We start from the raw sequence: 27,156 nt of genomic DNA on the forward strand, positions 1-27,156 counted from the left end.
CCGGGGAATAATGAGTATCTATATATCTTCTTAGATATAGAAAGCATCTGATGCGGTGTCAGAGTTGGTGGGCGGGGCTTTGTGAGTTGACGGACATGGCTATTTCTTGTGTATCCCATGGTTGTCTTCCGGCAGTGTGAATGCCTCGAGAGACAGTGTGGCGGTGTTTGGTGAGTTGTTGCAGATTGTGAGTTAAAAGCTGCGATGGTTTTACACTCCAGTACATTGCGGTGAATGCTGGTAACAGTCAGGCAGGCGGGCGGGGCAGGCTTTCTCGTCCCATGCTCTTAGAGTTGGCGGGCATGGCTCTGTGAGCTGTCGTTGTAGCCCATGGTCTTAGAGTTGGTGGGTGGGTCTCTGTGATTTTGCAGGCGTGGCTATGTCGTGCGTATCCCATGGTTGTCTTGCTTGCGCATCCCATGGTTGTCTTGCTTACCCTGTCGGCTTAGTGAATTATATATATAGATTGTGGAGTGGAGGGTGCTTTGTGCACTGTATTATTCAAATAAATATCATATTTGGACTTTTATCTGGTGTCTGATGTATTGTCCAAGGGTTCAAGGGAGCAAGAGCGCTCCTATCTGTCACAATCATATTAAAAAAAGTTTTCCATCACGTCCTCATTATTCAGTTTTGACTATTCCCCTCCACACTGCTCGCCCAATCATTACTCCTACTGCGCACATAATGTCTCTCCATACCACCCCATGACACTCTCATTGCTAACTCGCCCTTCAATGCTGAAAGTTATAATGGCAAGGAAGAAAAGAAAATTATCTATTCAAGAACGTCAAATTTTAGATCGCAATAGAAAAAGAACGGCAAGAGCTGATAATGAACGTCAAGAAACAAAATGAACAAAAAACAGCAGCATATAATAAAAATCAAGAACAAAGAGAATCATCCGATGAACGAAAAAGAGAAAAATATTCCAAACAATATGCAAACAAAAATGTAAAAAAGCAACATTTATAGAATGTAAGTTAGAGGATAAAGTAATTCATAATATTGTTTTACCGTTAATGTAATTGAATTTTTTAATTTACTTTCTTATTATGTTTTATTACGTTTCTCTTTGTTACTACCATTTTTACTTTTTTAGTATTAGTTTTTAGTACATTTTATTATTCATTGGTATTTAAAATAGACAGTTATAGTGAAATACTCAAGTAACCAATTTTCTATCTATAATAACTAAGGACTAAACCATCTTCCTCCTGTGCACCCCGCATATACTTCTATATAACATCCCTTTAAACAGAATCGCATTCTCTAACAGAGGAGTGCCCCAACTCCCTTCAAGTGGCTTAGCCGCAAGATATGGATGCCCAGCGCCCGCATATATTTATATATATTACATAGTACTCTGTGTCTGTGTGAGTATATTTTATTTATAAATATATATACAACTTAATAAGCCATGCTAAAGGGTGAGCAAACTTCTAAAAGACAGACACCTGGGACCTGTATACATTTTTTTAAATTTCAAAGTAAGGAGTGTAATAATGGATTGTAATTAGAATCTGTGTAATCATGGTTGTTAATGATTTGCGAATCACAACCTTGCCGTTTCTTCAAAGATGCACAAAAAACACAACATAAATTTACTTTATTTCAAACTATTGCAACAAGGAGAAACAGGTAAATTGCATAGAAAAACTACCAACTACTACAATATAGTCCAAAATATAGCACATCAAACAGAATAAGGCAAAACTAAATACCTTTAAGATATTTGTATCAAAGCATGGTAATCTATAAATCTGAATAAAATGCAGAACAAGAAATAAAAAAATCAAATAAAAATATTTTCTTTATAAAATGAATAGAAAATCAAAAATAATTTTCTTTATAAAATGAAGACCCTTTCTGAATAGCTACTTCCCTTCCTTGTTCCATAATTAGCCCTAGTAATGTATGGTTTATAGAAATGTTGTAAGGTTTCTAAAGCTTATCAGGCCATGGGCTGGGCTGTATCATTATCATTATTATCAACATCATCTCCATCACCACTAAAATTACTCTCGTGCTTCTGGGTTGTTGTGTTGCCTCCCCTCAGACATGGTGTTAGCTGACATGGCCAAGACATGGTGTTAGCTTACATGGCCAAGCTAACATTAAGTTTGTCCCTGGTAATGCTAACTCCTAATATTTGTAAGCCTCCATGTTTTTAATCTAAAATTTAGAAATTTCAGACATATTTTGTGATGTTGCCACATTTCTAGACATGTTCCTTATTGTAGTTTTCTTTTAGCGGACCAACAAAGCTATTGCTTTGTTTTCTCAGTTGGTGTCACCACAAGTTGAACAGAAAGCAGATGCCAAGCAAACCAGTACCTACTGTAAATGGACTACAATCATTTTTTGTGAGGGCTTTTATTGTTTTTTGGTGATCCCACTGGCGAATACAGATGAACAGACACAGTCATGAAAATGCTTGTGAAGCAATTGCCTATATGGTTAATCCATCCAGATTTACAAATACAAAATAACAGAAAGTAAATGGGATGTGATAAAGTGAACCAGTCACCTAAAAATTTTCCCTTGAAATATTAATGTCTGTCTTTTGCATCCTGTATCTTCTATAGTTCAATGCTTTGTAATTTTAATATTTTTATTAATGCTTCTTGCCATTAGAAAATATATTAAAATGTTATGATTACACAAGAACAGTAACTTTTACCTTAATAAGAATACTGATGTATGAAATAAAAGGAAACAATAGAAATTAGATATTTTGCTGCAGCATCATTTATGACGTTTAATATACATACACAAGGTAATTTAAGGCTTCCTATAAACCTAAACTAGCATGGAGATATTAAAGGAGATATTGTTAAAACTTAAATGAAAATAAAGAGACAATAGAACATACATTTCAGTAGCAAACTAAATATTAATTACCTCACCGAACATCTGGCTTATTTCTGGAGATGTAATGAAGTCCCCTTTTTCTCCAAGCATGTTGTTTTTTATATAATATCCCTAGAAATATAATAAGCAAACAAAAATCAATAACCAATCCAAAATGTTTGACTTGTTTATCAGTAAATGGTGGGTACTTAAACTGTAACCTTGTAATATTCTGATATTCTATTCTGTAGTTTGCAGTCTAATTCTTTAAAAACTTGGCTATACTAGAAAAAATGAGGGTCTCCTGACAACACATACTGCTCATCAAATACTATTTGCTAGACATGAAATATTAATATTTTATGAAGGTAAGTAAAACTTAGCATGGCAACAGTACAGTATATGCCAACTTGATCAAAATTAAATGGTTATTAACGAGACAGAAAATGTTAGATTTGCTTTACGTACTGAAAGAAAACAAGATCGTGCCAATGCCTATTTTTATTTTTCACTTTACAAGAGGGAGATGCAATTTAATAATAAAAACCTATGCACATCAGGTTATCAGACTTTATTTGTCCTCAGGAAGAAACTTAAACTTTAGCCAAGTTAAAGTACATCTAATGTAGTATACATTAAAGCTACATAAAATGTAGGTGTTATAATTTGACCCATTTTAACTTTTTGTCATCATCTTTCCATATGTTCTAAATCCTGCTTTCTGTAATTTAAAATTATTGCAAAATGTTTTTTTTAAATATACAGGTTATCAAAAGATGACTAATTCATTTGTAACATGCATGACTCGCTACAATAATGTTTTCTGAAGATGTTTTGAGCATCTGTTTAAAACACTATTGTTTATTCTAAATATGCCATTTTAAAATCTTCAATTCACCAGTACACTGCCATTTATCTTACAAAGCATATTCATATTAAAATCCAGAGCTAACACGGTAGTTTAAAGATGTAGATTTGTTTAAAATTGCAAAGATAAATAAACTTACTGCTGAAGGCACTGCCTTTAGTTATAGAGCCCCTCAAATTATAACAATACAGTAAAGTCAAGGATGAAAAACCATTATTTTAATACTCCATTAAACTATTGGAGCTCTTGATGCTTTTTAGTAACTTTAATAGCTTCTCTAAATTGATATCACTGAACATTTCTCATTCACTTTCACGTTTCTATTTCCTAGTGTGGCACCTGGTTTCACTTTCATTATCACCGATGTTTTCCCCCTGATATTGTAAAAACATTTGGAATGGATATGACATTGATAGTGAAGGCCAGTGTTGGAACCTCATTACATTCTGCCAGTATCATTGAGGTTTGGTAGCACTGTGATGCACTACAGAATTGTCATATTGGAATTAGTAGCCAGGCAACCTACTGTATTTGGAATCTGGGACAAGTACATTACTGTATTTCTTTTCTCTCTTTTAATTTAGATTATTTTATTTGTATTATATTTTAAACTTACAGTATTCATAATTGTGCTGCTCTTTCATGGATGCAGTGTTCCAAGGTCAAATGCTATGTCCACACATTGTCCATGTGCCTGCGTCTGTATGGTTTTTCCGCCAACATTCCACAAAAACATACAGGTTAGATAAATGGGTCATTTGTGATTGTGGATGTGAAAGAGTAGCTCATACAATGGACAGGTACCTTTTTGAGGGTTGTTTCCTGTCTTGTGCTCACTGCTGCTAGGATAGGGTCTGGCCTTCTGTGACCTACAGTTGCTTTAAGCATGTTTGAGAATGTTATATTACAAATTTCATATTTGTAAGACTGAATTATAAGAAGAAATTGAACTCAGCTTTAGTATCTCAGTCACTTAGATGGACACTGCAAACTAAAAAATATAATTTTTAATATAAAGAAATTTTTTGCTATTTAGTCATTTGATTTAGACCCATAATAGTAGAAATAATCAAAGAATGTAAAATAGCCATTGAAAGAAAAAAATTTATAAAGCCCGTAACAGCTTGCCAAAAGGAATCACAACATTTTAAAGTGTACTATGATTTTGAATGACATGCTACAGGTCAAGTGCCACATGTTATCAATGTTGGTTTCTAATTCATTGTAGTATTATGCGGTGATTAGCTTTTTTTCTTGCGAAAAGTTCTAAGAAGAAAAATTCTAGCATTACTGTAACCATTGTTTTAGTTAGGTAGATTCAAGCAAGTTCATGGTTAAGCACACTACAGTGCATGATAAGCTAATTTCTGAAGGCATCCATACTGTTTCATAGTAAAAACTGTATTTGTTGCAGAACCTACTTTATTTGAAGGCAACTAAAATACATGCATTAATGTATAATTTATTATACTGTATTAAGGGTGGCTAATGTCTTACTAATATTTGTTTAGTGTAAGTATAGTGGATAACGTATGTTCTACTGGGCTACATAACAATAGCAGTATGTATCTTGCGAAAGTAAATAGTTTATTTTAAGCTAGTCTGAACAGCAAATTACAGTGCTACCTCTTGGCATTCTCCAGAACAGAATAAACTGGCATCAGACCACAGTTATGAAAATAAATTATATTTATTAAAATAGTTTACAGTAAAAGAGAAAAAAATGACAAAAAACAACAAGTGTCCATCATCCTTGTTCAGGCCTTCCATGTCACATGCTTGAAAAACTTTTCATTGTGAAGAACTTTACTTACAAGTACGGTGACAAAATCTAAAATGTAACTTCCAAAAATGTCAATGATTCATGCACAATAAATTGCCATATCTGCAAATGAACAAACTCATGCTCTCTAAAAAATCTGAGGCCTAGGTCAAAGCTGGGTATGCCAAGTAGTAGTAGATTATAAAGTGCTTGTTGAGGAGTAGCAGGAAGTGGCATGAGGCTAGAGTGGACACTCCTGAGGCACCAAAATAGGAACTATTGTCATTTCATTGGTTATTGGATAGGAAAGTCAGTCAATGTTTTCTAATAAAAGTGTTCAAAGATTATTGCTGACTGAAAAAAGTGAAAGATGGGCTTAGCAGAAAGTATGTATGAATCCTGAAGAGCAATGTAGTTACCAATTAGCCTATTTGATTATCAGATATGTAAGAAGATTACACACTGGATCTTATAGGAAACGTAGGCTTCTTTTTTTTTGCCTGTGTTTATGTCTCTGTGTTGATCTCCCAATGTGCACAAAACATCATGTACTGATCTAACAAAATAAAACAAAGAAAAAGAAAAAATCTGAATGTTATACCTAACTTGGCTACAGTTTAACAGAGTGGTGGTATACAACCCTGCCACTAAAGAAACTCAAGTTTCACTGGCTGAGACTGGTCAAATATATGGAGTAATTTTTTTTGCTTTCACCTGCTCTTGTATATTTACCAAATACTGTAATACATAATACCACTCTCTGTTTTACACAAACTGAGGCACAGTGAATCTTTGTGTTGTTAACATATGAAGCAACTGAATCTGTAGTGAGGTGTTCATACACATTCTTCAATAAGCAGAGTGTAAATTATGAATGCTGAACTGACAATGACCTGAATATTGGACACATATTAACAATTTATCTTCAGTTATCTGAGCGGTCTTATATAAAATTCTTCATACCGAGACAGGGTTTGTCAGAACCTCTCTCATGTACTCTGCTACCGAGATAGGTCCTGTAGACTTTATCTTGGATACAAGGTGTTTTAGCATTGGTAAACTTTGGCACTGATCTCCTTGGCTCTTGCTCCGTTCTGTGCAGAGTTTTCTTCCAATGTAGTACTGAATTCCTTGTAGCTCTAAGAAACACATTAAATTAAGTTACAAAACATGCATAAAATTTGTGAATTTCCCCTTGGGATTAATAAAGTATCTATCTATCTATCTATAATAAGCAGGACATATCTAAAAATGAAGAAAATAAATAGTGTAATATAACTCAACATGTTGTAACAAGTAATACAGAAAGTGACCTTTAACATGCACAAAAGTAACTTTGTTAAATGCTTACATTGCAGAAAGGTTCTAGACCAGTTATGAAGCACAGAATAAAATTCCAAAGGCACCCAGGACAAAAAGGGTTGAAAATACTTACATTTTTAAAGTTTTCGTCAAAGTGGAAAGACATGACAGTGCACTTTGCCCATCTCTATTACTACGAAGACATTTGCTCAAAGTATGAAATTTGAATAACACAATTCTTGCCTACAAATATCAGTTTGCTGGAGACTTTTATTAAAGTAGTTGGTGGATTAAGGGGAGTGGTGTGAATAGTTGGATTAGAACTACACCTACAAAACCACAGCCACCTTTGCAAACTTACCAGAATGAAAAAGTGGTGACTGTAGATTTCCTTTTACTTTTACATTTACATGTAGAGTCACAGTTATTTAAGGAGGGAGGCAGCATAATACAAAGTGTAGATAGATAGATAGATAGATAGATAGATAGATAGATAGATAGATAGATAGATAGATAGATAGATAGATAGATAGATAGATAGATAGATAGATAGATAGATAGATAGATAGATAGATAGATAGATAGATAGATAGATAGATACTTTATTAATCCCAATGGGAAATTCACATAAGAAAACGTAGTTTCTTTGAAATGGGTAAGAAGGTACAGTTGTTAACAGACATCTCCTCAAACAAGAAAAAATCCAAAGTACTTTATGCTAAGATAAGGCTACTTCACTCTTATTCTTTTTACCTTTGTGCTTTTTTCTGTATTCCTTTTGTTTATAATACTAGAGTTAGTAGCACAGAACTTCACTTACAGACTTTTCTAAAGATTAAATATAGTCTATAATCACTGTGCAACAAAATATAACTAAACATTTTTAACTTCAAGGCTTAATAGACTTCTTATTTTTCAGATCCAGCCAGTAATGTAAAACATTTAAAAATGGAAACAATTTGACCTCAAGTATTACTGCACACTGAATAACCAAATTCAATTGGTCAACCTAAACATATAGAATGCATTTATTATTGTAAATTCAGAAAAAAACTGTCACCTTTTAAGATTTCTTCAGTGAGGGAAAAGTAAAGACTATCGGCAAATATAAATTTTATATGAGTTTACTTACATTCATCTTACTAAAGTGGAAAAAGTGTAGAAATTGATTGTTTCAACTTTTATATTTTCTTAATAGGGAAATTAATAAATGTAAACAGATGGAAGGGAGTCTTTTTAACTTTAGGAAAAAATATTCAAATACATATCTCAAGACTAGCATAGTCACTGTTACTTACCAGCATTATCCACATTTCAGGTGTGATAATTCCACTTTCAGTCAGACAATGCAACTGAGGCACACAAACTTTCTGAGATCTGGATTGCTCCATTTTCGCTTAACTACACTGTTGTAACACATCAGAATCTGCTTACCTCAGACATCTGCTGCAGGTATGTGCAAAATATGTATGTATTAATGAAAGCCACAGGCTAAGCATCCCAATGTGGGGCCAAAATGCACCCCTCGCTAAAGGATTGTGTATTAATGGGTCTTCAATGTATAATATGCTTCAGTATGATGCAGATAAATCAAGGGATACATTTGCGTAGAATTTATTATTTTTTCACTACTGATACCAAAAGTCCTTTCAACTTTCTATTTAATTAACCTACTTAATAGATTGCATCTTTTGATAATGGTGTGTTGGGTGAAGTGAGGATTACTTTCTAACTGACAGGGTTTAGTAGATAAAGTTGGAAATTGTAAGGTGATTGTGGACAGAACTGTTTTTTCCAGCTGTATTCTCAGGAAAGAAGGCATGAGCACATTTAACATATCTTAATGCTGTGCACTCTTAAAGAAATTTTACTGTAGCTGCTGAAATACTTTTAACTTTTATTTGGTTAACCCAGGGGTCTGCAACCTTCACTATCAAAAGAGCCATTTTGCCCCCTCTTCCTCCAAAGAAAAATAGTCTGGAGCCGCAAAACATAACACAGCTTATAAACTTTTAAAAGTTTTAATCTTTTTTTAGATTTTACATGTTACAACCACGGAATACAACAAACAGAAGTGCAGTGTGCATGTGTAGGCCTACTTTGAAATAAATTACACTGAACTATGCAGGCCTATTTGAGTCCTTCCTATACCTGTATAAAATTAAAATAAAAACTAGCCCACTTTAATATAAATAAAACATTTAGCTGTAGCTTAGCAGCTTTAAAAAAGTAAACATAAAATTCCATTTCAGTGTGCTCTCATCCTCTTCAGGTTTCCCTCTCAGCCAGCAATCAACTGAAGCACCTGAACATACAAAAAAACCTACATCAGCTCCGGGTCTGAAATAAATGTGTTTTTTTTTTTTTTTTTTAAATATTAGCCTATTAAATGCTATTGTTCTCACCTGTTTAATGTGACTTCTGTTTCTGAAGTTCGCTGCAGATCATCTCTAGCACTTTGAGCTACTTTTTGTATGAAAATGTGCTATATAAATAAATGTTGTTGTTGTTCTATGTCGGGGCTATACGATGTGACTTTGACCTTCACACAGGACTGCAGGCTCATGTGTGAGGTGGGAGAGATAGTTGGACTTTATGAAGTTCATGCTTGAGAAAACTTGCTCACATAAGTATGTTGAGCCAAAGATGGACAGGACTCCAAATGCATATTTTTTCATGTTCATATATGTTTCGGGAATGGCACTCCATGTATTGAAAACAAGTTTGTCGGGTTTGGGGAGGTTTTCAATATCAGTCCATTTGTGCTCTTTAGCGAGAGTAGCCTTCTGACGGGCGACTTCTTCAAGATCCGCTGTCAGGCATTTGAACTTGGGACACCCATAAATCTTTATCCGCTATGCGGCCAGTTCAATTTCTAGATCGGGCTTACTTACTCCTGTGAATGCGGATGTGTTCAGCAGGGATGGGTCGATGTCCAGGGAAGGAGAGAGTGTTTTTTTTCTTTCTGAACTCACTGAATCTTTCTCTAAATGCAGCTTGCATTGCAATAATTGTACGGTGGAAATAATCACAATTTATGTGAATGTTCACTGCTTTGAACTCTCTCAGGGAGGGGAAGTGAGAGAGTGTACCTTTCTGTACATCTCTGGCAAACACTGTCATCATGCGCTCAAACACCAAAACATCCTACGCCAAAACATTTAAAGTCAGAGAATAGATGCTCTGTTATTTTTATGAACGATTCTTTCATGTATTCTCCGTCTGTGAACGGCTTACCCCTCCTTACGATCTCTTGAGCTGCCACAAAACTAGCAGCTGTAGTTGATTGTGGAGAAGTGATCCACTTTTTGAAAGTATGTTTGCTCTGTTCAGCTTTCCGTTGCAGTTCCGAAATTGCTCTCTTTCGCTCATCTTCACTTGGGTATTTTTCAGTGAATGCTGAGTGCTTGTTTCGAAAATGTCTTTCAACGTTACATTTTTTGTTGTTCGATAATTTATCGCCACATATTAAGCACACCGGTAAGCCAGCGTCGTTGGCGGTGAAGGCAAATGCTTCTGTCCACGCAGAATTAAACTCTCTGTTCTCTTCTGGGATTTTTCATTTTTGGGATTTATTCACGGTTAGTGCAGGGGTCGCACACTCCAGAAGCCACCTGCAGGTAAAGGCGAGGGCTATAGACGTAGATGTGACGCATATTTTAGTTGACAAATTATAAATAAAAAATAAAAATTAGATGTTAAAGTGTATAACAGTAGTAGTAGTAAATAAACATTATATATATTACATATATTATATACAAATTAAATTAAGAAATTGCTGTTATTCATTTTCATGTTTTTTTTTTTTTTTGTCAAGGCCAAAAGGATCCATTACAAGGAGGCTGAAGAGCCACGGGTTGCCGACCCCTGGGTTAACCAATAACCTCTCCTCATGCCTACCACTCATCCAAAGCACACCAGATATTAAGCTAGCATATTGTATATTTTTTGATCATGAGAGCAAGTATATATACATAAAAAAAAACCACATGGGAACATCAGGAGAACTTTATAATTTCACAGTTTTTTCAAGTAAGCAACTCAGCTAACAAACATTAATTCAAGCAATAGATGACTGTGCCATAACTGCCTACAGTACTGTGATATGCATTGAAGAATTATTTTTATATCATTTACAAAAGAAAGCTAATGTCACTGTGATTGCTGATAAGAATTAACTAAATACACAATAGTAGTCACAGCATACAATGTCCAAATTAAGTCTATCACATTCATATCTGAACTTTCAATATATAAGAATGTGTATTATATTCAACAGAGAATACAATAAACTTTGAAAGTCTCCAATAATGCAGTGTTACTACAGAGTCACAAAGTAACACTGCATAATTTTTCAGATCACAATCTTTTATTTTTGCTTGGATAGCCACCATTGACAAAATTGAAACCAACCATCTGATCAAAGACAAATAGGACCTTTTATCTACCGTTTTACTCGAATCCAAGGTGGTTCAAGGACTTACCCTTTCAACTGGAAGAGCCAGTCACATGGGTATTTAATACTGAAACTTCTTCTTTTGAAAATATTTAAAAGCTTCATAGCTCTTGAAAGATTTATACTTCGTGTACATGGAAGTTTCAGATTCTCATGCTTTCTGTTTTATTGTTCACATTGGGGCAGCATAAATTTTGGAAAACCGACAAACAAAAACACTTGAAAAAAATCTCTTGTGACTGGTTAAATACATTGTATGCAGTCACTCATCTATCCATCACTTACTGTATAAGCATTCTGAAAGACCTCAGAAGGGTGGGTTTAACAGTCATTTTATGTTTATTATTAATTCATTTTATTAATATCGGCATAATGAAAAGTATCATTTGTTAACAATGAAGTTAAATGGCTAAATCTTTTTAGTATAAATTAAATCCTTAAAAATTTATTTCAAGAGTTTATTTAAATTCTTTTAATATTAAACTGTTAACTTTACAGGTCTTTGCTTGGTGTCTTTAGTAACAATTTAGTAATAGCATAGTGTTCACTTGTTTGACTGTAGTATCTCAATAAACAAGAGAAACAAAAGCAGCAACATTACAGGAGTGTACCTCTTGAAACTCTTAACCGTGCTTCTCATTTGTTTTGTGACAAATTACAATTGAGTATGTAATGAGTTACGGTTCAAGATTGCTTTATTTATTCATGTTTACACAAGAAAACATGAAATTTGCCTTCTCAGTTGCATCTAACAGCAAGAAAGAAAGAAATAAAACAAAACAAATAGAGGTAAGACAGATTAAAGTAAGGCAGTTTGATAATGCATACTTACACAAAAATTGTTACCGGATACATATCAAACCTTAATTATTTTCTCTGATATTCCTTTTTAAAAAAGTAGTACGGCACTAAGAAGAAAGGAATTTCTGGAGTGATTTGTGTGGGTTTTCAAAGCAACTATCCTTCCTGATTTACTGAAGTTAAGTTCTACATGTAATGGATGTCTGTTGTCAGTTTAGATTATTTCTAGTTTCTTTAGCATCGTCCTCTGACACACACTTGCCAGATACATCAGTCTCAATACCTTTAGCTGTATGCTTCTACTGGAGCTTTTTAAAATTTTGGTTTGTTAGACCACTAAACCAGGCAATGAAACTGAAAGTGATATCAGACTGAATCATACTGCAATAAAATGACAACATGAGGTCCTTGTCTACTTTAAAGTTTTAGTTTACGGAGGAGAAATAAACACTGATTGCATTTAGAGAATATTTTTTTATATTTGCCTTCCAGTTAAGATTGTTATCTAAGTTAGCTCCCATGTACTGTATTTGTATTCATTCACTATTTCTACCTCCTCCCCCAAAACAACAATGGGTGAATATACAGATTTCTGTCTCTTAAAATCAAATATCATTTCTTTGGTCTTTTTTAAATTCAGAGTGAGAATGTTTTTATTACACCGGTTTACCATAAAGTCCACTTGATTTAGATAGTTGTTTTCATCCTCCCCAGAGTTACTACCTACAGTCAACCCATACAATTTACACTAAATTCTGCAGTTAAACCTAATATTAATTTGAAAGGATAATTTGATTAAATATAAATACAAAACATAGACAGTTATATGTTAGGGTGGCCTCTACCTTATCTAACTATTCCAATTATTGAAAAACTTATGATGCACAATCCCCTTCTGTTTGTGTTCATCAGTGCAACAAAACCTAGCCATTGTAAAAAGACTACACCCAGGTTCAACTAAAATCTCATCCACTACTGCCATTTTTCCACTGTAATTGACCTCTAAGCTGGTGATTATTTCCAAAAAGCACCGAAATAACTACACTGCAACTACCTAACTGCCTACTAACTCCGGAAGTTCACTGTAATTGACCCATTGAGATGGTAATTTTCAAATATCAATATATCCTCTCTTCTTGTTGCCTTACCACTTTATTAATTTGACTAAGATCAGATTTCAGTAGATCAACCACCTCTTTCATATTACTTATGTCTTCCTAACATCACTACATAAACAGACATAAATCAATTCCTGCTTTATTCTGTGAACATTTATATTTTATTACATGAAATGATAGCCAGACCAGAACCATTAATCAAGGTTAAAATCAGAGACCTAGTAACACCAACCACTGCCTAAAATTCTTTTTAAGATTTTAAATATAAGCCATATCACACCAACTCCTTTTCTGATCGCAAACTTGTCAGAACCTGAACTGCTGCTGCCAGCTAGTGGACAGAAGTATAAAAGCAATACCAATACTAGATTTTCAAACTGACAAAAAGGTAGACACATAAAATGTACAAATAAACTTCTACAACTACAGCTTCTGATTGATCTGTTTTTAGGCATGTTATTTTGTAACTAAGAAACAGTCATTAGTGTGTTTTGTATTTTTTAGATAATGTGTGTTACTATCATACTTTCTGTTATGTTTTCATTCAATGTTTTATTCATATTCATTTGAAATCACTTTATCTTTAAGACTAATGCTAGATAATGTTTGAAGCATGCCAGAGCCTATTCTATCATGACTTACTTGTTTCTCATACATGTCAGAACTTCATAAAAATCATAGTGAATATAAAAACACTTGCTGAAAGTCAACTAATTCAGTCAAAATATCAATGGGGAAGGAAATAAATTAAGATAATAATGAAAAATAAGCACAAAACAGTATTTCCCATGGACATTGATATAAGTCCCACCCATTATTCAATCTAACCCTTTATAAACCTACTTAATTCAATTAAGGGATGCAATGGACCAAAACTTTTCCTAGTAGAATCAGGAGTGAAGTGCAAACCAATCGCAGATGTCATACCTGTCTACTGCAGAGTAATCTCATGGGGTCAACTTACAGTAATCTGTCAATGTAACATACAGGAGATAAAAAAAAAAAAATAATAAACAACAACAAAAAAATAACATCCATAGATGGGGAGGTGGGCCAAACCATATCAGCTTGCTAAAGCAAGGGCAAGAAGGTAAGTTGTAGCTGGGCACAAGGAGAGAGGTATTGTTTCACCGCTAATCCCTTGCCCCTACCCTACACTGGGGTAGTTGCTGTTAACAGGCACAAAGTCATGGCAGTGACTGCTCCCAGCAGTAAAATTTCTATTCTTACTCACGGTTTCCTGCTCCCTGGGAAACAGGTACGACCAATCTGATCTACATGGGGATCCTTGGTACAGGTCCACCTCTTATATAATCACATATCAGGGGTTAAGAAGATAGATCAGGGTGGTGGTTATGTGCAGTCCACCCTACCCTGTGATACTGGGATGAGACTAATCATAAAATAAAAGCGGGGTTACCATGACCCACTCCAGATAAAACACTGGGCCTTATTATAGATGGTCAAAGTCCGTCTCAAGCTGCCTCCACATCATGTTCTCAACCAATTACACAAAAAGATGTGGCTACTTAGTATGACGTCTGCAGCATAGTGTCGACTTGTGACGCCTCTATGGGGGCAGAGGCTGAGTCACTGCAGCCCGTTGCCATTCCTATTGAGGTCCCCACTAATCCTCTAGCAAATTTACATTTCCAATTTCAGCAAACTCTGTCTTCCTTAACAAGGAACAGTGGAACGATGATTTCCTAAAGTTTGCCAAGAATGCAGTTGTTCAGGTTGATGGACAATGCACGTCTCAACCCATGCCATCTGGTCTGCACTTACACTAAACAATGATTTATTATATCACGTAGCAGAACATGAAGGCGAGGTAAGGACGCTGTTGATAGTTCGCCAAACCTTCCAGCCGCAGGTCTGTAGCTAGCTCACAACTCCCTCCTAAGAATCCATTTGGGAGCTGAGAAGACACAAGAGAGGATTAAACTCCCAATTTTTTGGCCAGGTATAAATGAGGAGGTCCGCTGCCTTTGTGTATTGTGTCCTGAATGTCAACAATGGCAGATTCCTTGGAAGTATCATGCTCCTCTGATTCCGGTGCTGCTCATTGATATTCCCTTAGAGCGCCTGGGGTGGACATTGTATGACCTCTTGAGCCCTCTCCCCGCGGCCATAAATATATATTAGTGCCGGTGGGTTATACTACACGATATCCATAGGCTACTCCCTTAAGAGTGGCCAATTCTAAGGATCACAGGGGAACTTGTAGGGGTCTTTGCGTGTACTGCCATCCCTAAGCAAGTCTTAATAGACTGGGGAATGCCCTTCACCTCAGAGATGTTCAGGGAGTTTGCCAAATTACTCAAAATTAAGCACTTCAGTATTCAGTTTCAGATTCTCAAACTGATGGTCTAGTTGAGCGGTTCAATCAAACGCTCAAATAGATGCTGTACAAGGTGGTCAGTGTGGATGGGAGGATCTGGGATTAGTTACTCTACCCATTCTATCTGCTTACCAGGAGGTCCCACAAGCCTCTATGGGCTTCTCTCCTTTGGAGTTGCTATATGAAGCACAACCCAGGGGACTATTAGATATTCTAAAAGAAGGTTGCGAAGATGAGGCACTCCCTTCCATAAATGTTCTTAGGTATACTGCACAATTACACGATAGATTTGCAAAAACTCAACCCATTTTAAAGGAAAATATGGAGCATGCGTAAAAAGCACAGGCCCATTGTTACAATCGTTGCAGACACTCTGTGAGTTCCATGCTGGAGACCAAGTCATGGTCCTCGTTCCCACTTCCAATTCTAAATTATTGGCCAATTGACATCATTCTTTTCTTGGCCATAAAAATAACCTTAATTTCAGAACCAATCTGACCCAAACAACAACATGAGCTTGAAGCAGCCATCTTGCCTGTCCTGGGAGAGGTGAATGAGAGTCCCAGAAGGAGCTCTCTGATTGCTCATGATATTACAGAACAGGGCATAGTCGTCCAGGAACACCAATACTGCCTTCCGGAAGCAAAACATGCAGAAGTGGAACTTGAGATCAAACGATTGCTAGACCCTGATGTAACTGAATAACGTTTTAGTCCCTGGTTTAGTCCTATTGTATTGGTCACAATGCTGGATGGGAGTTGGCACTTTGCAACAACTTTCATTGACTGACAACTCCTTGAATGGCTTGGTAAAGCTCAATTGCTAACCACACTTGAAGTGACGAAAGGGTACTAGCAAATTCCTTTAAAGGAATCTGCTAAGGAAAAGACCACATTTAGTACCCCTAGTGGCCACTGCCAGTATTGTGTCCTCCAATTCAGACTGCACAGGGCCTTAGCTTTCCAGTGTCTGGTGAACAGAGTGCTACGCCCCCCACAGTTCCTCCAGTGCTGCCAACCTGGATGACATCGTCATCTATTCTGGCAAATGGTAGGAACACATACATGCTTCTGACTCTAAGCAGAGACTAAATCAATCCATGGAAATATTATTTTAGATTGACTGTGGACAAATATTTGGGCTACTTGGTGGGTAGAAGTATAGTATGTCCAGAGTGCACAATGGTTGATACCATGATGAAATGGCCCTGTCCAATAACCAAGTGGCAAGTACAAGCCTTCTTAGGGTTAGCAGGGTACTACCGCCGGTTTGTTCTCCATTTCTCTGAGAGGGCAGCACCCTTGACAGACTTAATAAAGAAGCGGTCTCCTACCATGATGTCATTGGATACTAAAATAGAAGCCATATTCTGTGACTTGAAACAGACCCTTATGTCTTCTCTGCTCCTGATTTTTCTGTGCCTTTTATTCTCTAGACCGATGCTTAGGACACAAGCCTCAGCACCATGTTGAGCCAAAGTAACAAAGGTGTGGAACACCCCATCCTCTATCCAAGCCAGAAATTGCTGGACCAAGAGACAAGGTATGCAGCGGTAGAATGAGAACCCTTGGCAATCAAATGGGCTATTATCCAAATGAGGTACTACCTGCTTGATAATTAAACATGCTATTTTCATGTGTAAAAAAATCTAAGCGGCCAAGACTGGCTGTACCCTCACCCCAAACTTAGCGTTTTCCAAAATGTACTTGTATTTTACTTGGTCTTCAGGTAATGTTCTATGAAGAAATTAGTGAAAAGTGTAAATGCCTGTTTCATATGCGCCCATTATTGCTGGAGAAACAGCTAATGTTGCATTCTACATTAAAAACTTCATACATGGGATGCTCTACTATATAAATCCATAGATGATTTACTGTCAGAGGGTCAGTGAATTATAGTTTCTATCAGAGGATCCTTCAACAGAACTGTTAGAGTAGCTGTGGGATGAAGTCATGCAATAAAACACATATCCAAAACATTAAGCAAGACTACATCATAATGGCTGAAGAAAAAAAACAATATAAAATTTTGAAACGGACTAGTTAAAGACCAAACCTAAACTCTGTGTGTTGTGGAAGGACAGATATATAACACTGATCCATTAATTATTTCAGAGGTATGCAGAACGAATGAATGTGACTAGACAGAAACCTGCACATGCATCTCCTCACATGTGCCACCTGCAAAGTGCAAGTGTCTTGCTCCTGTTTGAAAATTCATCTGCTGCAAATATACAGGATACTATTAAAAGTAAGTCAACATCTTGCTTTATAACTTGATAATATGACTACAACGATTTTTTTTATTGTGTCTCTTTGATAAATCATTGACACAAAGTTACGATTTCTTTCAGAACTCTCCTAATCTTCCTAACCTGTTAGTTTAATACATGTTAGTGTGACAGACAGGCTCAAATGTTTGAGGGGAAGCGGGGAATGATTGATAACAATACACCTCATTTCAGTAGGAATCCTGAAATTGTTGCCAAATTGACTCGACAAGTAATGAGTGGAGTATGGCAACAATCTTTCAAATTGCCATTATTTTGCAAAACTGAAAACATGACTTTACTTATTTGCAGTGTCAACCTTGCAATCTTGTCAAATGCACTTTAATGATCGTTTCTAATCATGTAACTTGCTCTTTGACGTATTTGTAATGTTAATGCAGCAGGTTCTACTGTGTTGGTTTGCCCGACCTTATCCAGGAAAAAAGGTACAGAACATATAATGTTCGATGTCAAGGTGTTACATTAGTTTAGATTTTTTTATAATTATTCTGTTATGTTTAAATAGGACACTGCATAGCACTTTACAGAGACGCATCTGCTGCAGAAAGTTGCGAGATTAGCTTTTGAAGGAAATGAGCAAAGATGACGTAACCAACCCGGCAAATTTAACGGTACACGGCTTTAATTTTAACAAGAACAATTTTCTCCAAACTAATGGCAACATCGGAAACAAAAAGGGACACCTGTAATAACGAACAACCCAGGCACTACTTACCCGTGCCTCTTAAATAAGGAGTGTTCTGACATGCCCAGCAGATTTTCTGTAACTGCTTCAGCATTCGCATGACTCAAGCCGTTACAAACTGTACGATCGAACGTAGAAGTAAACAGTCGCCCAGAAACACGGAACACGTGGGTAAGAGCAGCTGAGCTGAACTTTAACCTTTCACATAGGATGTGCGTCGGTGTTTCAGGTCCTGTAAGATATATTATAGTACATTATTATTATTATTATATTACAGATAACGATCGAGTACTGCGTTTTTAACATTTTAACTCAGTAAGTGATTATTTAGTTATTTTTAAAGTTACTGAGAAATACATTAACACTGTTTCAGTTTATAAGTTTTTTTATTAAAAAGTTTCTTGTTATGTATCTTCCAGGACTCCAGCGTGTTTTAGTGGAACCCTTAATGGTGAGAAAGCATGGCTGAAAAACAGCGTATAAAAATGTTAAAAGGAACGCTGAAAGAAGAAAAGGATGAGGATTCAGAAGGGGCTGATGAGGGAAATGAAGAGCGGTGTAATAATGAAAAGCCTAAGGAAGAATTTATTTTGGAAGAGGTCTTACGTCTTGGTGGGACCAAGGTAATAGAAAAGTCGACTTTTGTTGCTAGTTATACTTAAGAGTTAAGTCGAAGTGTGCAGCTGTCCGTTTTTTCGACTTTCAGATATCGCCTTTGCTGACATATTTCGTCTTAGAGGTTTCATTCTCTGTATAAAACCAGCAAATAATACAGATCTCGTTTTATTAGTAAACATGTGAGGAATCAGTTTTCTGAGCCGTTTCAGTACACAAATACAGTTTGTCACAAATTATTGTAAAATAACGAGTCGTACAAAAACAAAAAGGCGAATCAGGTTTCAATTTGATGATTTTGGGATATTATTTTAACTTATGAAAAACGCAAATCTATTTATCCTAAAATTAAATGCATGATGTAAAAAATAGAGTTCTCGTGTTGTCGGAAGTCTCGACTATTTGATGTTGATTGTTGCGTTGCATTTGTGTCACACTCTTTCCAGAATTCTGTATCGTGGACTTTGGGGCTTCAGCTCAGATTCTCTATATTCAGGATGTCTTAATTTGTGAAGTGTCTTTCTAGTAGACAAATATTACTGCATGTTTTTGATATATTTCCAACAATTTGTCATTCTAATTTATCTAGGTGCTTTAGCATCTTGTCTTCTTGTTCTTTGTCAATTAATCACCTTCTGCGATTTGCTTGACGCTCAGTAGAAGTCGCTGATAGCCAACATAATGGTTGAAAAGAAAAAGACTATCACTTGGTATTTTGATCACTTTGCAGTAAACACAGAACCACTTGTCACTTCACCAAGGTTACTGCCACATAACATTTTCTGAACTTCTTAAACAAATCAGGATAATAAACTTTTAAGACCATGATCGAGGTTCTAGTCCCATTAATTTGCATAAGTAATTGTGTGACAGATGGACTGACCTTCGTATTGTCTATATAAATTATGTGAGTGTTCACCCAGTCCACAGATTATTTCTTCCTTCTGCCGTAGCTTGCTGGGATAGGCTACAGCTTCCTTGCAATCCTGCTCAGGATTAAGTGGGTTTGAAACATGGATGGTTGGATTTTAACTGATTGTTTTGTTTGAAACCAGTTAATGCTAATATTAGATAATGCTAATATTAGAGGTTGTTCCAAATATTAATCCATTCTTAACGTTTCTTTTCTCAATTTTTCCAAGGCAAGATTGCATGCTCTGGTTGACTTAGGTTAAGTATCATTCATTCAAAGCCATCACCACAGTGATGCAAGTTATATACAAGCCACTAACAACTACAAAACTATCACACCTATTACAATTGCCACAGTACACAGTGGTTGAAGGAAATATGTGTTTGTACATTCAGTACATACAGTGGGTACGGAAAGTATTCAGACCCCCTTCAATTTTTCACTCTGTTATATTGCAGCCATTTGCTAAAATCATTTAAATTAATTTTTTCCCTCATTAATGTACACACAGTACCCCATATTGACAGACAAAAAAAAGAATTTTTGAAATTGTTGCAGATTTATTAAAAAAGAAAAACTGAAATATCACATGGTCCTAAGTATTCAGACCGTTTGCTCAGTATTTAGTAGAAGCACCCTTTTGAGCTAATACAGCCATGAGTCTTCTTGGGAAAGATGCAACAAGTTTTTCACACCTGGATTTGGGGATCCTCTGCCATTCCTCCTTGCAGATCCTCTCCAGTTCTGTCAGGTTGGATGGTAAACGTTGGTGGACAGCCATTTTTAGGTCTCTCCAGAGGTGCTCAATTGGGTTTAAGTCAGGGCTCTGGCTGGGCCATTGAAGAACAGTCACAGAGTTGTTGTGAAGCCACTCCTTCGTTATTTTAGCTGTGTGCTTAGGGTCATTGTCTTGTTGGAAGGTAAACCTTCGGCCCAGTCTGAGGTCCTTAGCACTCTGGAGAAGGTTTTTGTCCAGGATATCCCTGTACTTGGCCGCATTCATCTTTCCCTCGATTGCAAGCAGTCGTCCTTTCCCTGCAGCTGAAAAACACCCCCACAGCATGATGCTGCCACCGCCATGCTTCACTGTGGGGACTGTATTGGACAAGTGATGAGCAGTGCCTGGTTGTCTCCACACATACCGCTTAGAATTAAGGCCAAAAAGTTCTATCTTGGTCTCATCAGACCAGAGAATCTTATTTCTCACCATCTCAGAGTCCTTCAGGTGTCTTTTAGCAAACTCCATGCGGGCTGTCATGTGTCTTGCACTGAGGAGAGGCTTCCGACAGGCCACTCTGCCATAAAGCCCTGACTGGTGGAGGGCTGCAGTGATGGTTGACTTTCTACAACTTTCTCCCATCTCCTGACTGCATCTCTGGAGCTCAGCCAAAGTGATCTTTGGGTTCTTCTTTACCTCTCTCACCAAGGCTCTTCACCCCCGGTAGCTCAGCTTGGCCGGACGGCCAGCTCTAGGAAAGGTTCTGGTCGTCCCAAACGTCTTCCATTTAAGGATTATGGAGGCCACTGTGCTCTTGGGAACCTTAAGTGCAGCAGAACTTTTTTTGTAACCTTGGCCAGATCTGTGTCTTGCCACAATTCTGTCTCTGAGCTCTTCAGGCAGTTCCTTTGACCTCATGATTCTCATTTGCTCTGACATGCATTGTGAGCTGTAAGGTCTTATATAGACAGGTATGTGGCTTTCCTAATCAAGTCCAATCAGTATAATCAAACACAGCTGGACTCAAATGAAGGTGATCTCAAGGATGATCAGAAGAAATGGAAAGCACCTGAGTTAAATATGTGAGTGTCACAGCAAAGGGTCTGAATACTTAGGACCATGTGATATTTCAGTTTTTCTTTTTTAATAAATCTGCAACAATTTCAAAAAATTCATTTTTTTTGTCTGTCAATATGGGGTGCTGTGTGTACATTAATGAGGAAAAAAATTAATTTAAATGATTTTAGCAAATGGCTGCAATATAACAAAGAGTGAAAAATTGAAGGGGGTCTGAATACTTTCCGTACCCACTGTACATTCTCAAGCTTGCTTAATTTAATTTGGTTTCATGGTGGGGCCAAGACATGGAAGACCCTGGACACTTTTTTTCCAGCCCATCACACAGGCAAGCATCCACTCCCACTTATTTTGGGTTAATTTAAAGTCACTATTTAAACTAACACACTTGTCCTTATAGTGTGAAACCTGTAATAGTCAAAAATCAAAGCATATCGCACACAGTCCTTTTGGTCTTTATCAAACCCATTTTAATCCAGTTAGTGTCATTGACTTGTTAGATTATTTTAACTGAATTGATTCACACTTATCCCCACAGTGTTACACACAAGGCCAGTTTAGATTCATCATTTTTCCTACTAGGTGTATTTTTAGTATGTACAGGAAAACCAGAGTACTCTTGGAAAAAGCTTTCATACAAAGGTAGAGCATGCAAAAGCTATACAACTTTACAGCTATACAGATAGTCTATTGCTGAGTTTGAAATCAAAGGATTTAATTTGTAATGTTAGAGGTCCAATTATTTTTGATGTGAAGGAAATGCAAAATATGATTCACAAACTCCAAAAATTAGCAAGATAATCAAATTAGTTGTTCCAGATTTATGTGAGTGGTGGGGAAGTCTGTTAGAATTGACAACTAAGATCCCATTTGGTAGCTGAGGTTTTTTTTTTTTCTTTCTTTATTCTTTCCCCCTCATTTCTTGACTCCTTCTCACTTTGTCTGTTTTTCAAGCTCAAGGCTTGCTTTTTCATGGTTAGAACTGTTGTCATAAGACACTTTTTCATTAACACACCCAACACAACCACATTTACAGAAGGACATTTATTTGACTTTAGGAGACCCACTTAAATCCTGCATACTGTGCAAAGTGGAAACTCCCGTCAGAAATCAAAGAGTTCCAAGGTGTTTGGTTGTGAACAATAAATGCTTTGATTTAAAATATTAATTTAATGTTACAATAACATGGAACAAAAAGTTAAATGGAGTTGGCCTACACATTATTTGGCTGAAATATTCATCCATGTTAACAGAAACATAGAATAATTACATGGCTTCAGCTTACATTTCATTTGAATTTCAGCAAATGATTCTAAAATGCAATAATCATGTTATGTTACTTAGTGAGGTGCAATGCTTATTGTTTTTTTTGTTAGGCATTGGTGCAGCCAGACATCCCTTTCTTAACTTCACTTACATTTATTGCTCCATGGTTTTGAATCATGTTGCTGTGTATTTGCCAGGTTTTACCTATACCGTATTTTTTTAAATAGCCTAACTGCATATGCAGACTATCTGAATTAACAAGATCTTTTAAACCTGTATTGGTCATTTACTATGTTTCAGAGTTTAGTCATTTAAGCTTGCTTTATAAAATGAAACCCTTGATCATTTGAGAAAAATTGGATTGTTTCCATCCAGTGTTTGCTTACATTTTACTATAATAAAGATAATGGAACAATCTTTTATTTCTATTTAATAATTTTTTTTTTTCAGGCGGATTACATTATGCTGGCTGCGTTGGATGAGATGGCAGAACTTGTGGATGGTGGAAAGAAAGACTCTGTTGATGATCTTAAAGAAGGAGAGCTGGAAAACTTTATCAATAAACTTGGTATCAGTTCTTATGCAAAAGACCAGCTATCAGAGGACACTCCCACACCAAAAGAGAAAGAAAACAAAAAGAGCAAGTGTAGTAAAACTGAAGCACAGGAGCATTCGAAGGGTGAAAAGGTTAGAGCAGAGGTCAAAAAACGTGTTCAGAAAACTGAAGTGAACAATAGCACAGGTATAGGGAAGAAATGCAGGGAACAGAATATTTTTGAATTCCAGCCACGGAAAGTGTTATTGATTAAGCCAGGAGGTAAGTGGTATAACATGGATTACACCAATGAGTTTACTTCCACTGTACAAGATCAAGCAGTTGTTGCAAAGTACAAATCCTTGGCTCAGAAGCTTTTACAAGAGGCAGTGAGCTTATTTAAAAGAAAGAAGGACCTTCAGAAAGATGGCAATTCATCATGGATAAAAACTATTGTTTCTGCTGGAACATTAGCGGACAGAATGGCAGCAATGACACTTCTCATTCAGGATGCACCTATTCATAGTTTAGAGTTTTTGGAAATGCTTGTGAACCAAGTCAAAAAGAAAGGCAGTAGAAGACAAGGTTTAATGGCCTTGGATACTTTAAAAGAGCTACTGCTCGCTGACCTACTCCCAGAGAACCGCAAACTAAAGACTTTCTCAGAGCATCCATTTGACAGACTTGAGGAGCTTTCTAGTGGAAACAGGGACTCCCGAGATCGCCGTCTTATCCTCTGGTATTTTGAATCTCTTCTGAAACACCAAGTAGCTGAGTTTGTCATAGCTTTAGAGACATTAACTCATGATACTGTAGTGGCAACAAAAACGCGGGCCCTTGTCATAGCTCATGAACTTTTGTGCTCAAGACCAGAGCAGGAGAGAGCCTTGCTAAAGCAGCTTGTTAATAAACTGGGTGACCCTGTGTACAAAATTGCCACTAAGGTGTCTTATCTTTTGGAAGTTCTACTTCACCAACACCCAAATATGAAGTCAGTGGTATGTAATGAAGTGGAGAGTCTTCTGTACAGACCAAATGTCCATGCCAAGACTCAGTATTATGCTCTGTGCTTCCTTAATCAGATTGTGCTTAGTCATGATGAGAGTGACCTTGCAAGCAAACTCATAACAATATATTTTTCTTTCTTCAATGGTTGTATTAAAAAGAAGGACGTGGAATCAAAAATGCTTAGTGCCTTGCTATGTGGCATTAATCGAGCTTATCCATATGCAAAAGTTGAGGATGAAAAAATAAGAGAACAGATGGACTCTCTTTTTAAAGTGGTGCACGTGGTGAACTTTAACGCTGCTCTGCAGGCCCTAATGCTCCTATTTCAAGTTATGGACTCACAACAAATGGTCTCTGACAGATACTATGTTGCACTCTATAAGTAAGTGACTAGTTCTGTTATGCTTTTGTTGTTTCACAAACCACATTTACAATATATGCTCAATAAAAGTATACAGTACTGAGGGTCTTGAGAAAATCAGCTATTGATGAGTTTCTCAAAAAAGGTTTTATTATGTATTGCACATGTAAAAATCTGTTAAGTGAAAAATGTCAAAAAATGCTTTTTCCCATTACTGAGAAACATGTTATGTATTTTAATTTAGTCCCTTAACAGCTAGATTGGCATCTGAGAACCACCACTTTAATAGCACTCTGGGTATGCTCAGGTAGCCTTTTGTCACATGTCACGTGTTATAATTGACTGCAAGTTTCATTGTGTAAAGGAAATATGGTACCAGAGCCTGTTTCTCAGTGATAGGTGAATTAGTAGCCACCATGTTTCTTTTATTGTCATGAGCCCACACAAGCAATTTTGCCTACAAGTGTCTGTGTCGATTTCGGTGGCTAGGTTGTCTCTACGACTGTCAGCTGTGTGTCTGGCTGGCTGGAGCTTTTTTGTTTGTAGTACTACAGTTTTATCCTTCAGTATTCATCTATGTAGTGACAAGTTATTGTGAGAGAATTCTCATCTGTAAGGTCTGTCCAAAGGTTAGTTTTGAGTGTAAGCTTATTGGTTGTGGCTAGCTGGGTTTTCAGTTTTTGTATGTTCTTGATAAAATAGCTTTCTATACAGCTGGTGACAGTGTCTCTAGGTTTAATGTGTTACCCTGGTCAAGATAACTGATTCGCTTCTTAGAGCTTTTGCCATAATCCACATTGATTGGTAATGAGTGTTTCACCATTTTAGTCATTCACTGCTTGTGGGTGTGTCCATTCACTGTGCCCATGTTTGTTTTTCTCTGTGTAAGGTCCTTTCCTCATCAGAAATTTTTCCTGGATAGTACTGCCAAAATGGTAAGTTTCTACAGTTCAATCCCCCAGTTTGCATGCATGCCTTGAAAGTGGTATTCATTGTAGACATACTGCTTTTGTATTTTAGCACTGTATTACACAGTTTGCAGCAAACTTCATCATCCTGTCACTCTAAATACTCTCAGCCTGTGATATGCTTAGCATATTTCATTTTTGCTGAGGGCATCCATTCTCCCTCAGAATATAAAACAATCTGATGTGTCACTTAAATACTGCCTTCATATGTTCATTTTTTTTTTTTTTGTGTAGCATTTTATACCCCCCGCCCCCACCACCACTACAGCTTAGAGTGCTTGCACAAGTTTCCAGCTATAGTGCAACAACAAGAATAATGAAACAAAATATCATTTAAATAAACACATATATTGGGTTGAATACTGAGTAATGTTCTATTTGATTAAGATTTAACAACAAATGTGTTAACATATTAAATAACATGCACAGTTGACAGTGGAGAGAGAGAGAAGAAAATACAGTTCATTTTAAGCAACAGTCAAATGTCTACTGATCTTGGCCAATTGGCCATCTAAAACCACATATGCATTGTACAAAACACGTTCATTTTCAGGGCAGTCAAATATGAAGGTTAATGGCTAAATTATTGAATTTCAAGGCTCTTGATGGATCGGTTGCCCTTCCTTTGGACAGGGGTAGGGTAATGTAGCAGTGGTACCAGGCTAATTAGTACCTCAATTAGGGGTCAACAGTGAGAACAAAAACAAAAGGTTTGTGGTACCACAGGTTGCCCTGTTTAATGTGCAGAATGAATAAATGCAAAGAATAGGAAATACCTCAGAGTTAATGCCATGATAATATCTTGAAGCCTGTAGGTGACTTCATTTCAGAGACCATCAATTCAGTTGGAAGTTGGATCCTGAATTACAACAAACTTCCTATAGTGAGATGATTATATAGTGGAGGGGAAAAAAAAGGGGCAGTGCTGATGGTATTTTTAACAGGAAATGACATCAGTAGTCTTCTGGAGAGTTTGCCTCCACTCTAAAGTAAACAGAAATTGCATTAGTGACATTTTAGTTGAGTCCAGTCTTCTAGAGCAGGGGTCCCCAAGCCCAGTCCGCGGCAACGGAGCTGCTGGCAATGGAGACTCACTCAGACTTTTTGGAATGCTTGGCGGGCGAGGCTTTGCAGCGGCGTAGAAAGAGGAGAGAGACAGAGGTGAGAGAGTATTACAACAAAGTATTTTTATGGTCCAGTTTCCCCATATGACACGAGT

General features: G+C 36.6%; 2 protein-coding genes across 3 annotated transcripts in view; one reads left to right on the plus strand and one right to left on the minus strand.

Annotated features, from left to right (window-relative positions):
* Nucleotides 1–18,676, minus strand: part of ndufaf7 (NADH:ubiquinone oxidoreductase complex assembly factor 7) — a 50,164-nt gene extending 31,488 nt beyond the window's left edge. The window contains exons 1-3 of one of the 2 annotated variants that reach the window (XM_028797460.2): nucleotides 18,507–18,676; nucleotides 6,447–6,622; nucleotides 2,905–2,985 (exon numbers count right to left, since the gene is read on the minus strand). In XM_028797460.2, the coding sequence (XP_028653293.1) occupies nucleotides 2,905–2,985; nucleotides 6,447–6,622; nucleotides 18,507–18,576 (327 nt within the window). In that variant the 5' untranslated portion in view covers nucleotides 18,577–18,676. The remainder of the gene's footprint in view (nucleotides 1–2,904; nucleotides 2,986–6,446; nucleotides 6,623–18,506) is intronic. The other variant, XM_051924387.1, reaches the window with a different exon arrangement.
* Nucleotides 18,677–18,901: 225 nt separating this feature from the next.
* Nucleotides 18,902–27,156, plus strand: part of cebpz (CCAAT enhancer binding protein zeta) — a 65,497-nt gene continuing 57,242 nt past the window's right edge. Inside the window, exons 1-2 of the mRNA XM_051924222.1 lie at nucleotides 18,902–19,099; nucleotides 23,516–24,990. Of these exons, the coding sequence (XP_051780182.1) occupies nucleotides 18,938–19,099; nucleotides 23,516–24,990 (1,637 nt within the window). The 5' untranslated portion in view covers nucleotides 18,902–18,937. The remainder of the gene's footprint in view (nucleotides 19,100–23,515; nucleotides 24,991–27,156) is intronic.

Source organism: Erpetoichthys calabaricus, chromosome 3, assembly GCF_900747795.2.
Source record: "Erpetoichthys calabaricus chromosome 3, fErpCal1.3, whole genome shotgun sequence".
NCBI lineage: Eukaryota > Metazoa > Chordata > Cladistia > Polypteriformes > Polypteridae > Erpetoichthys > Erpetoichthys calabaricus.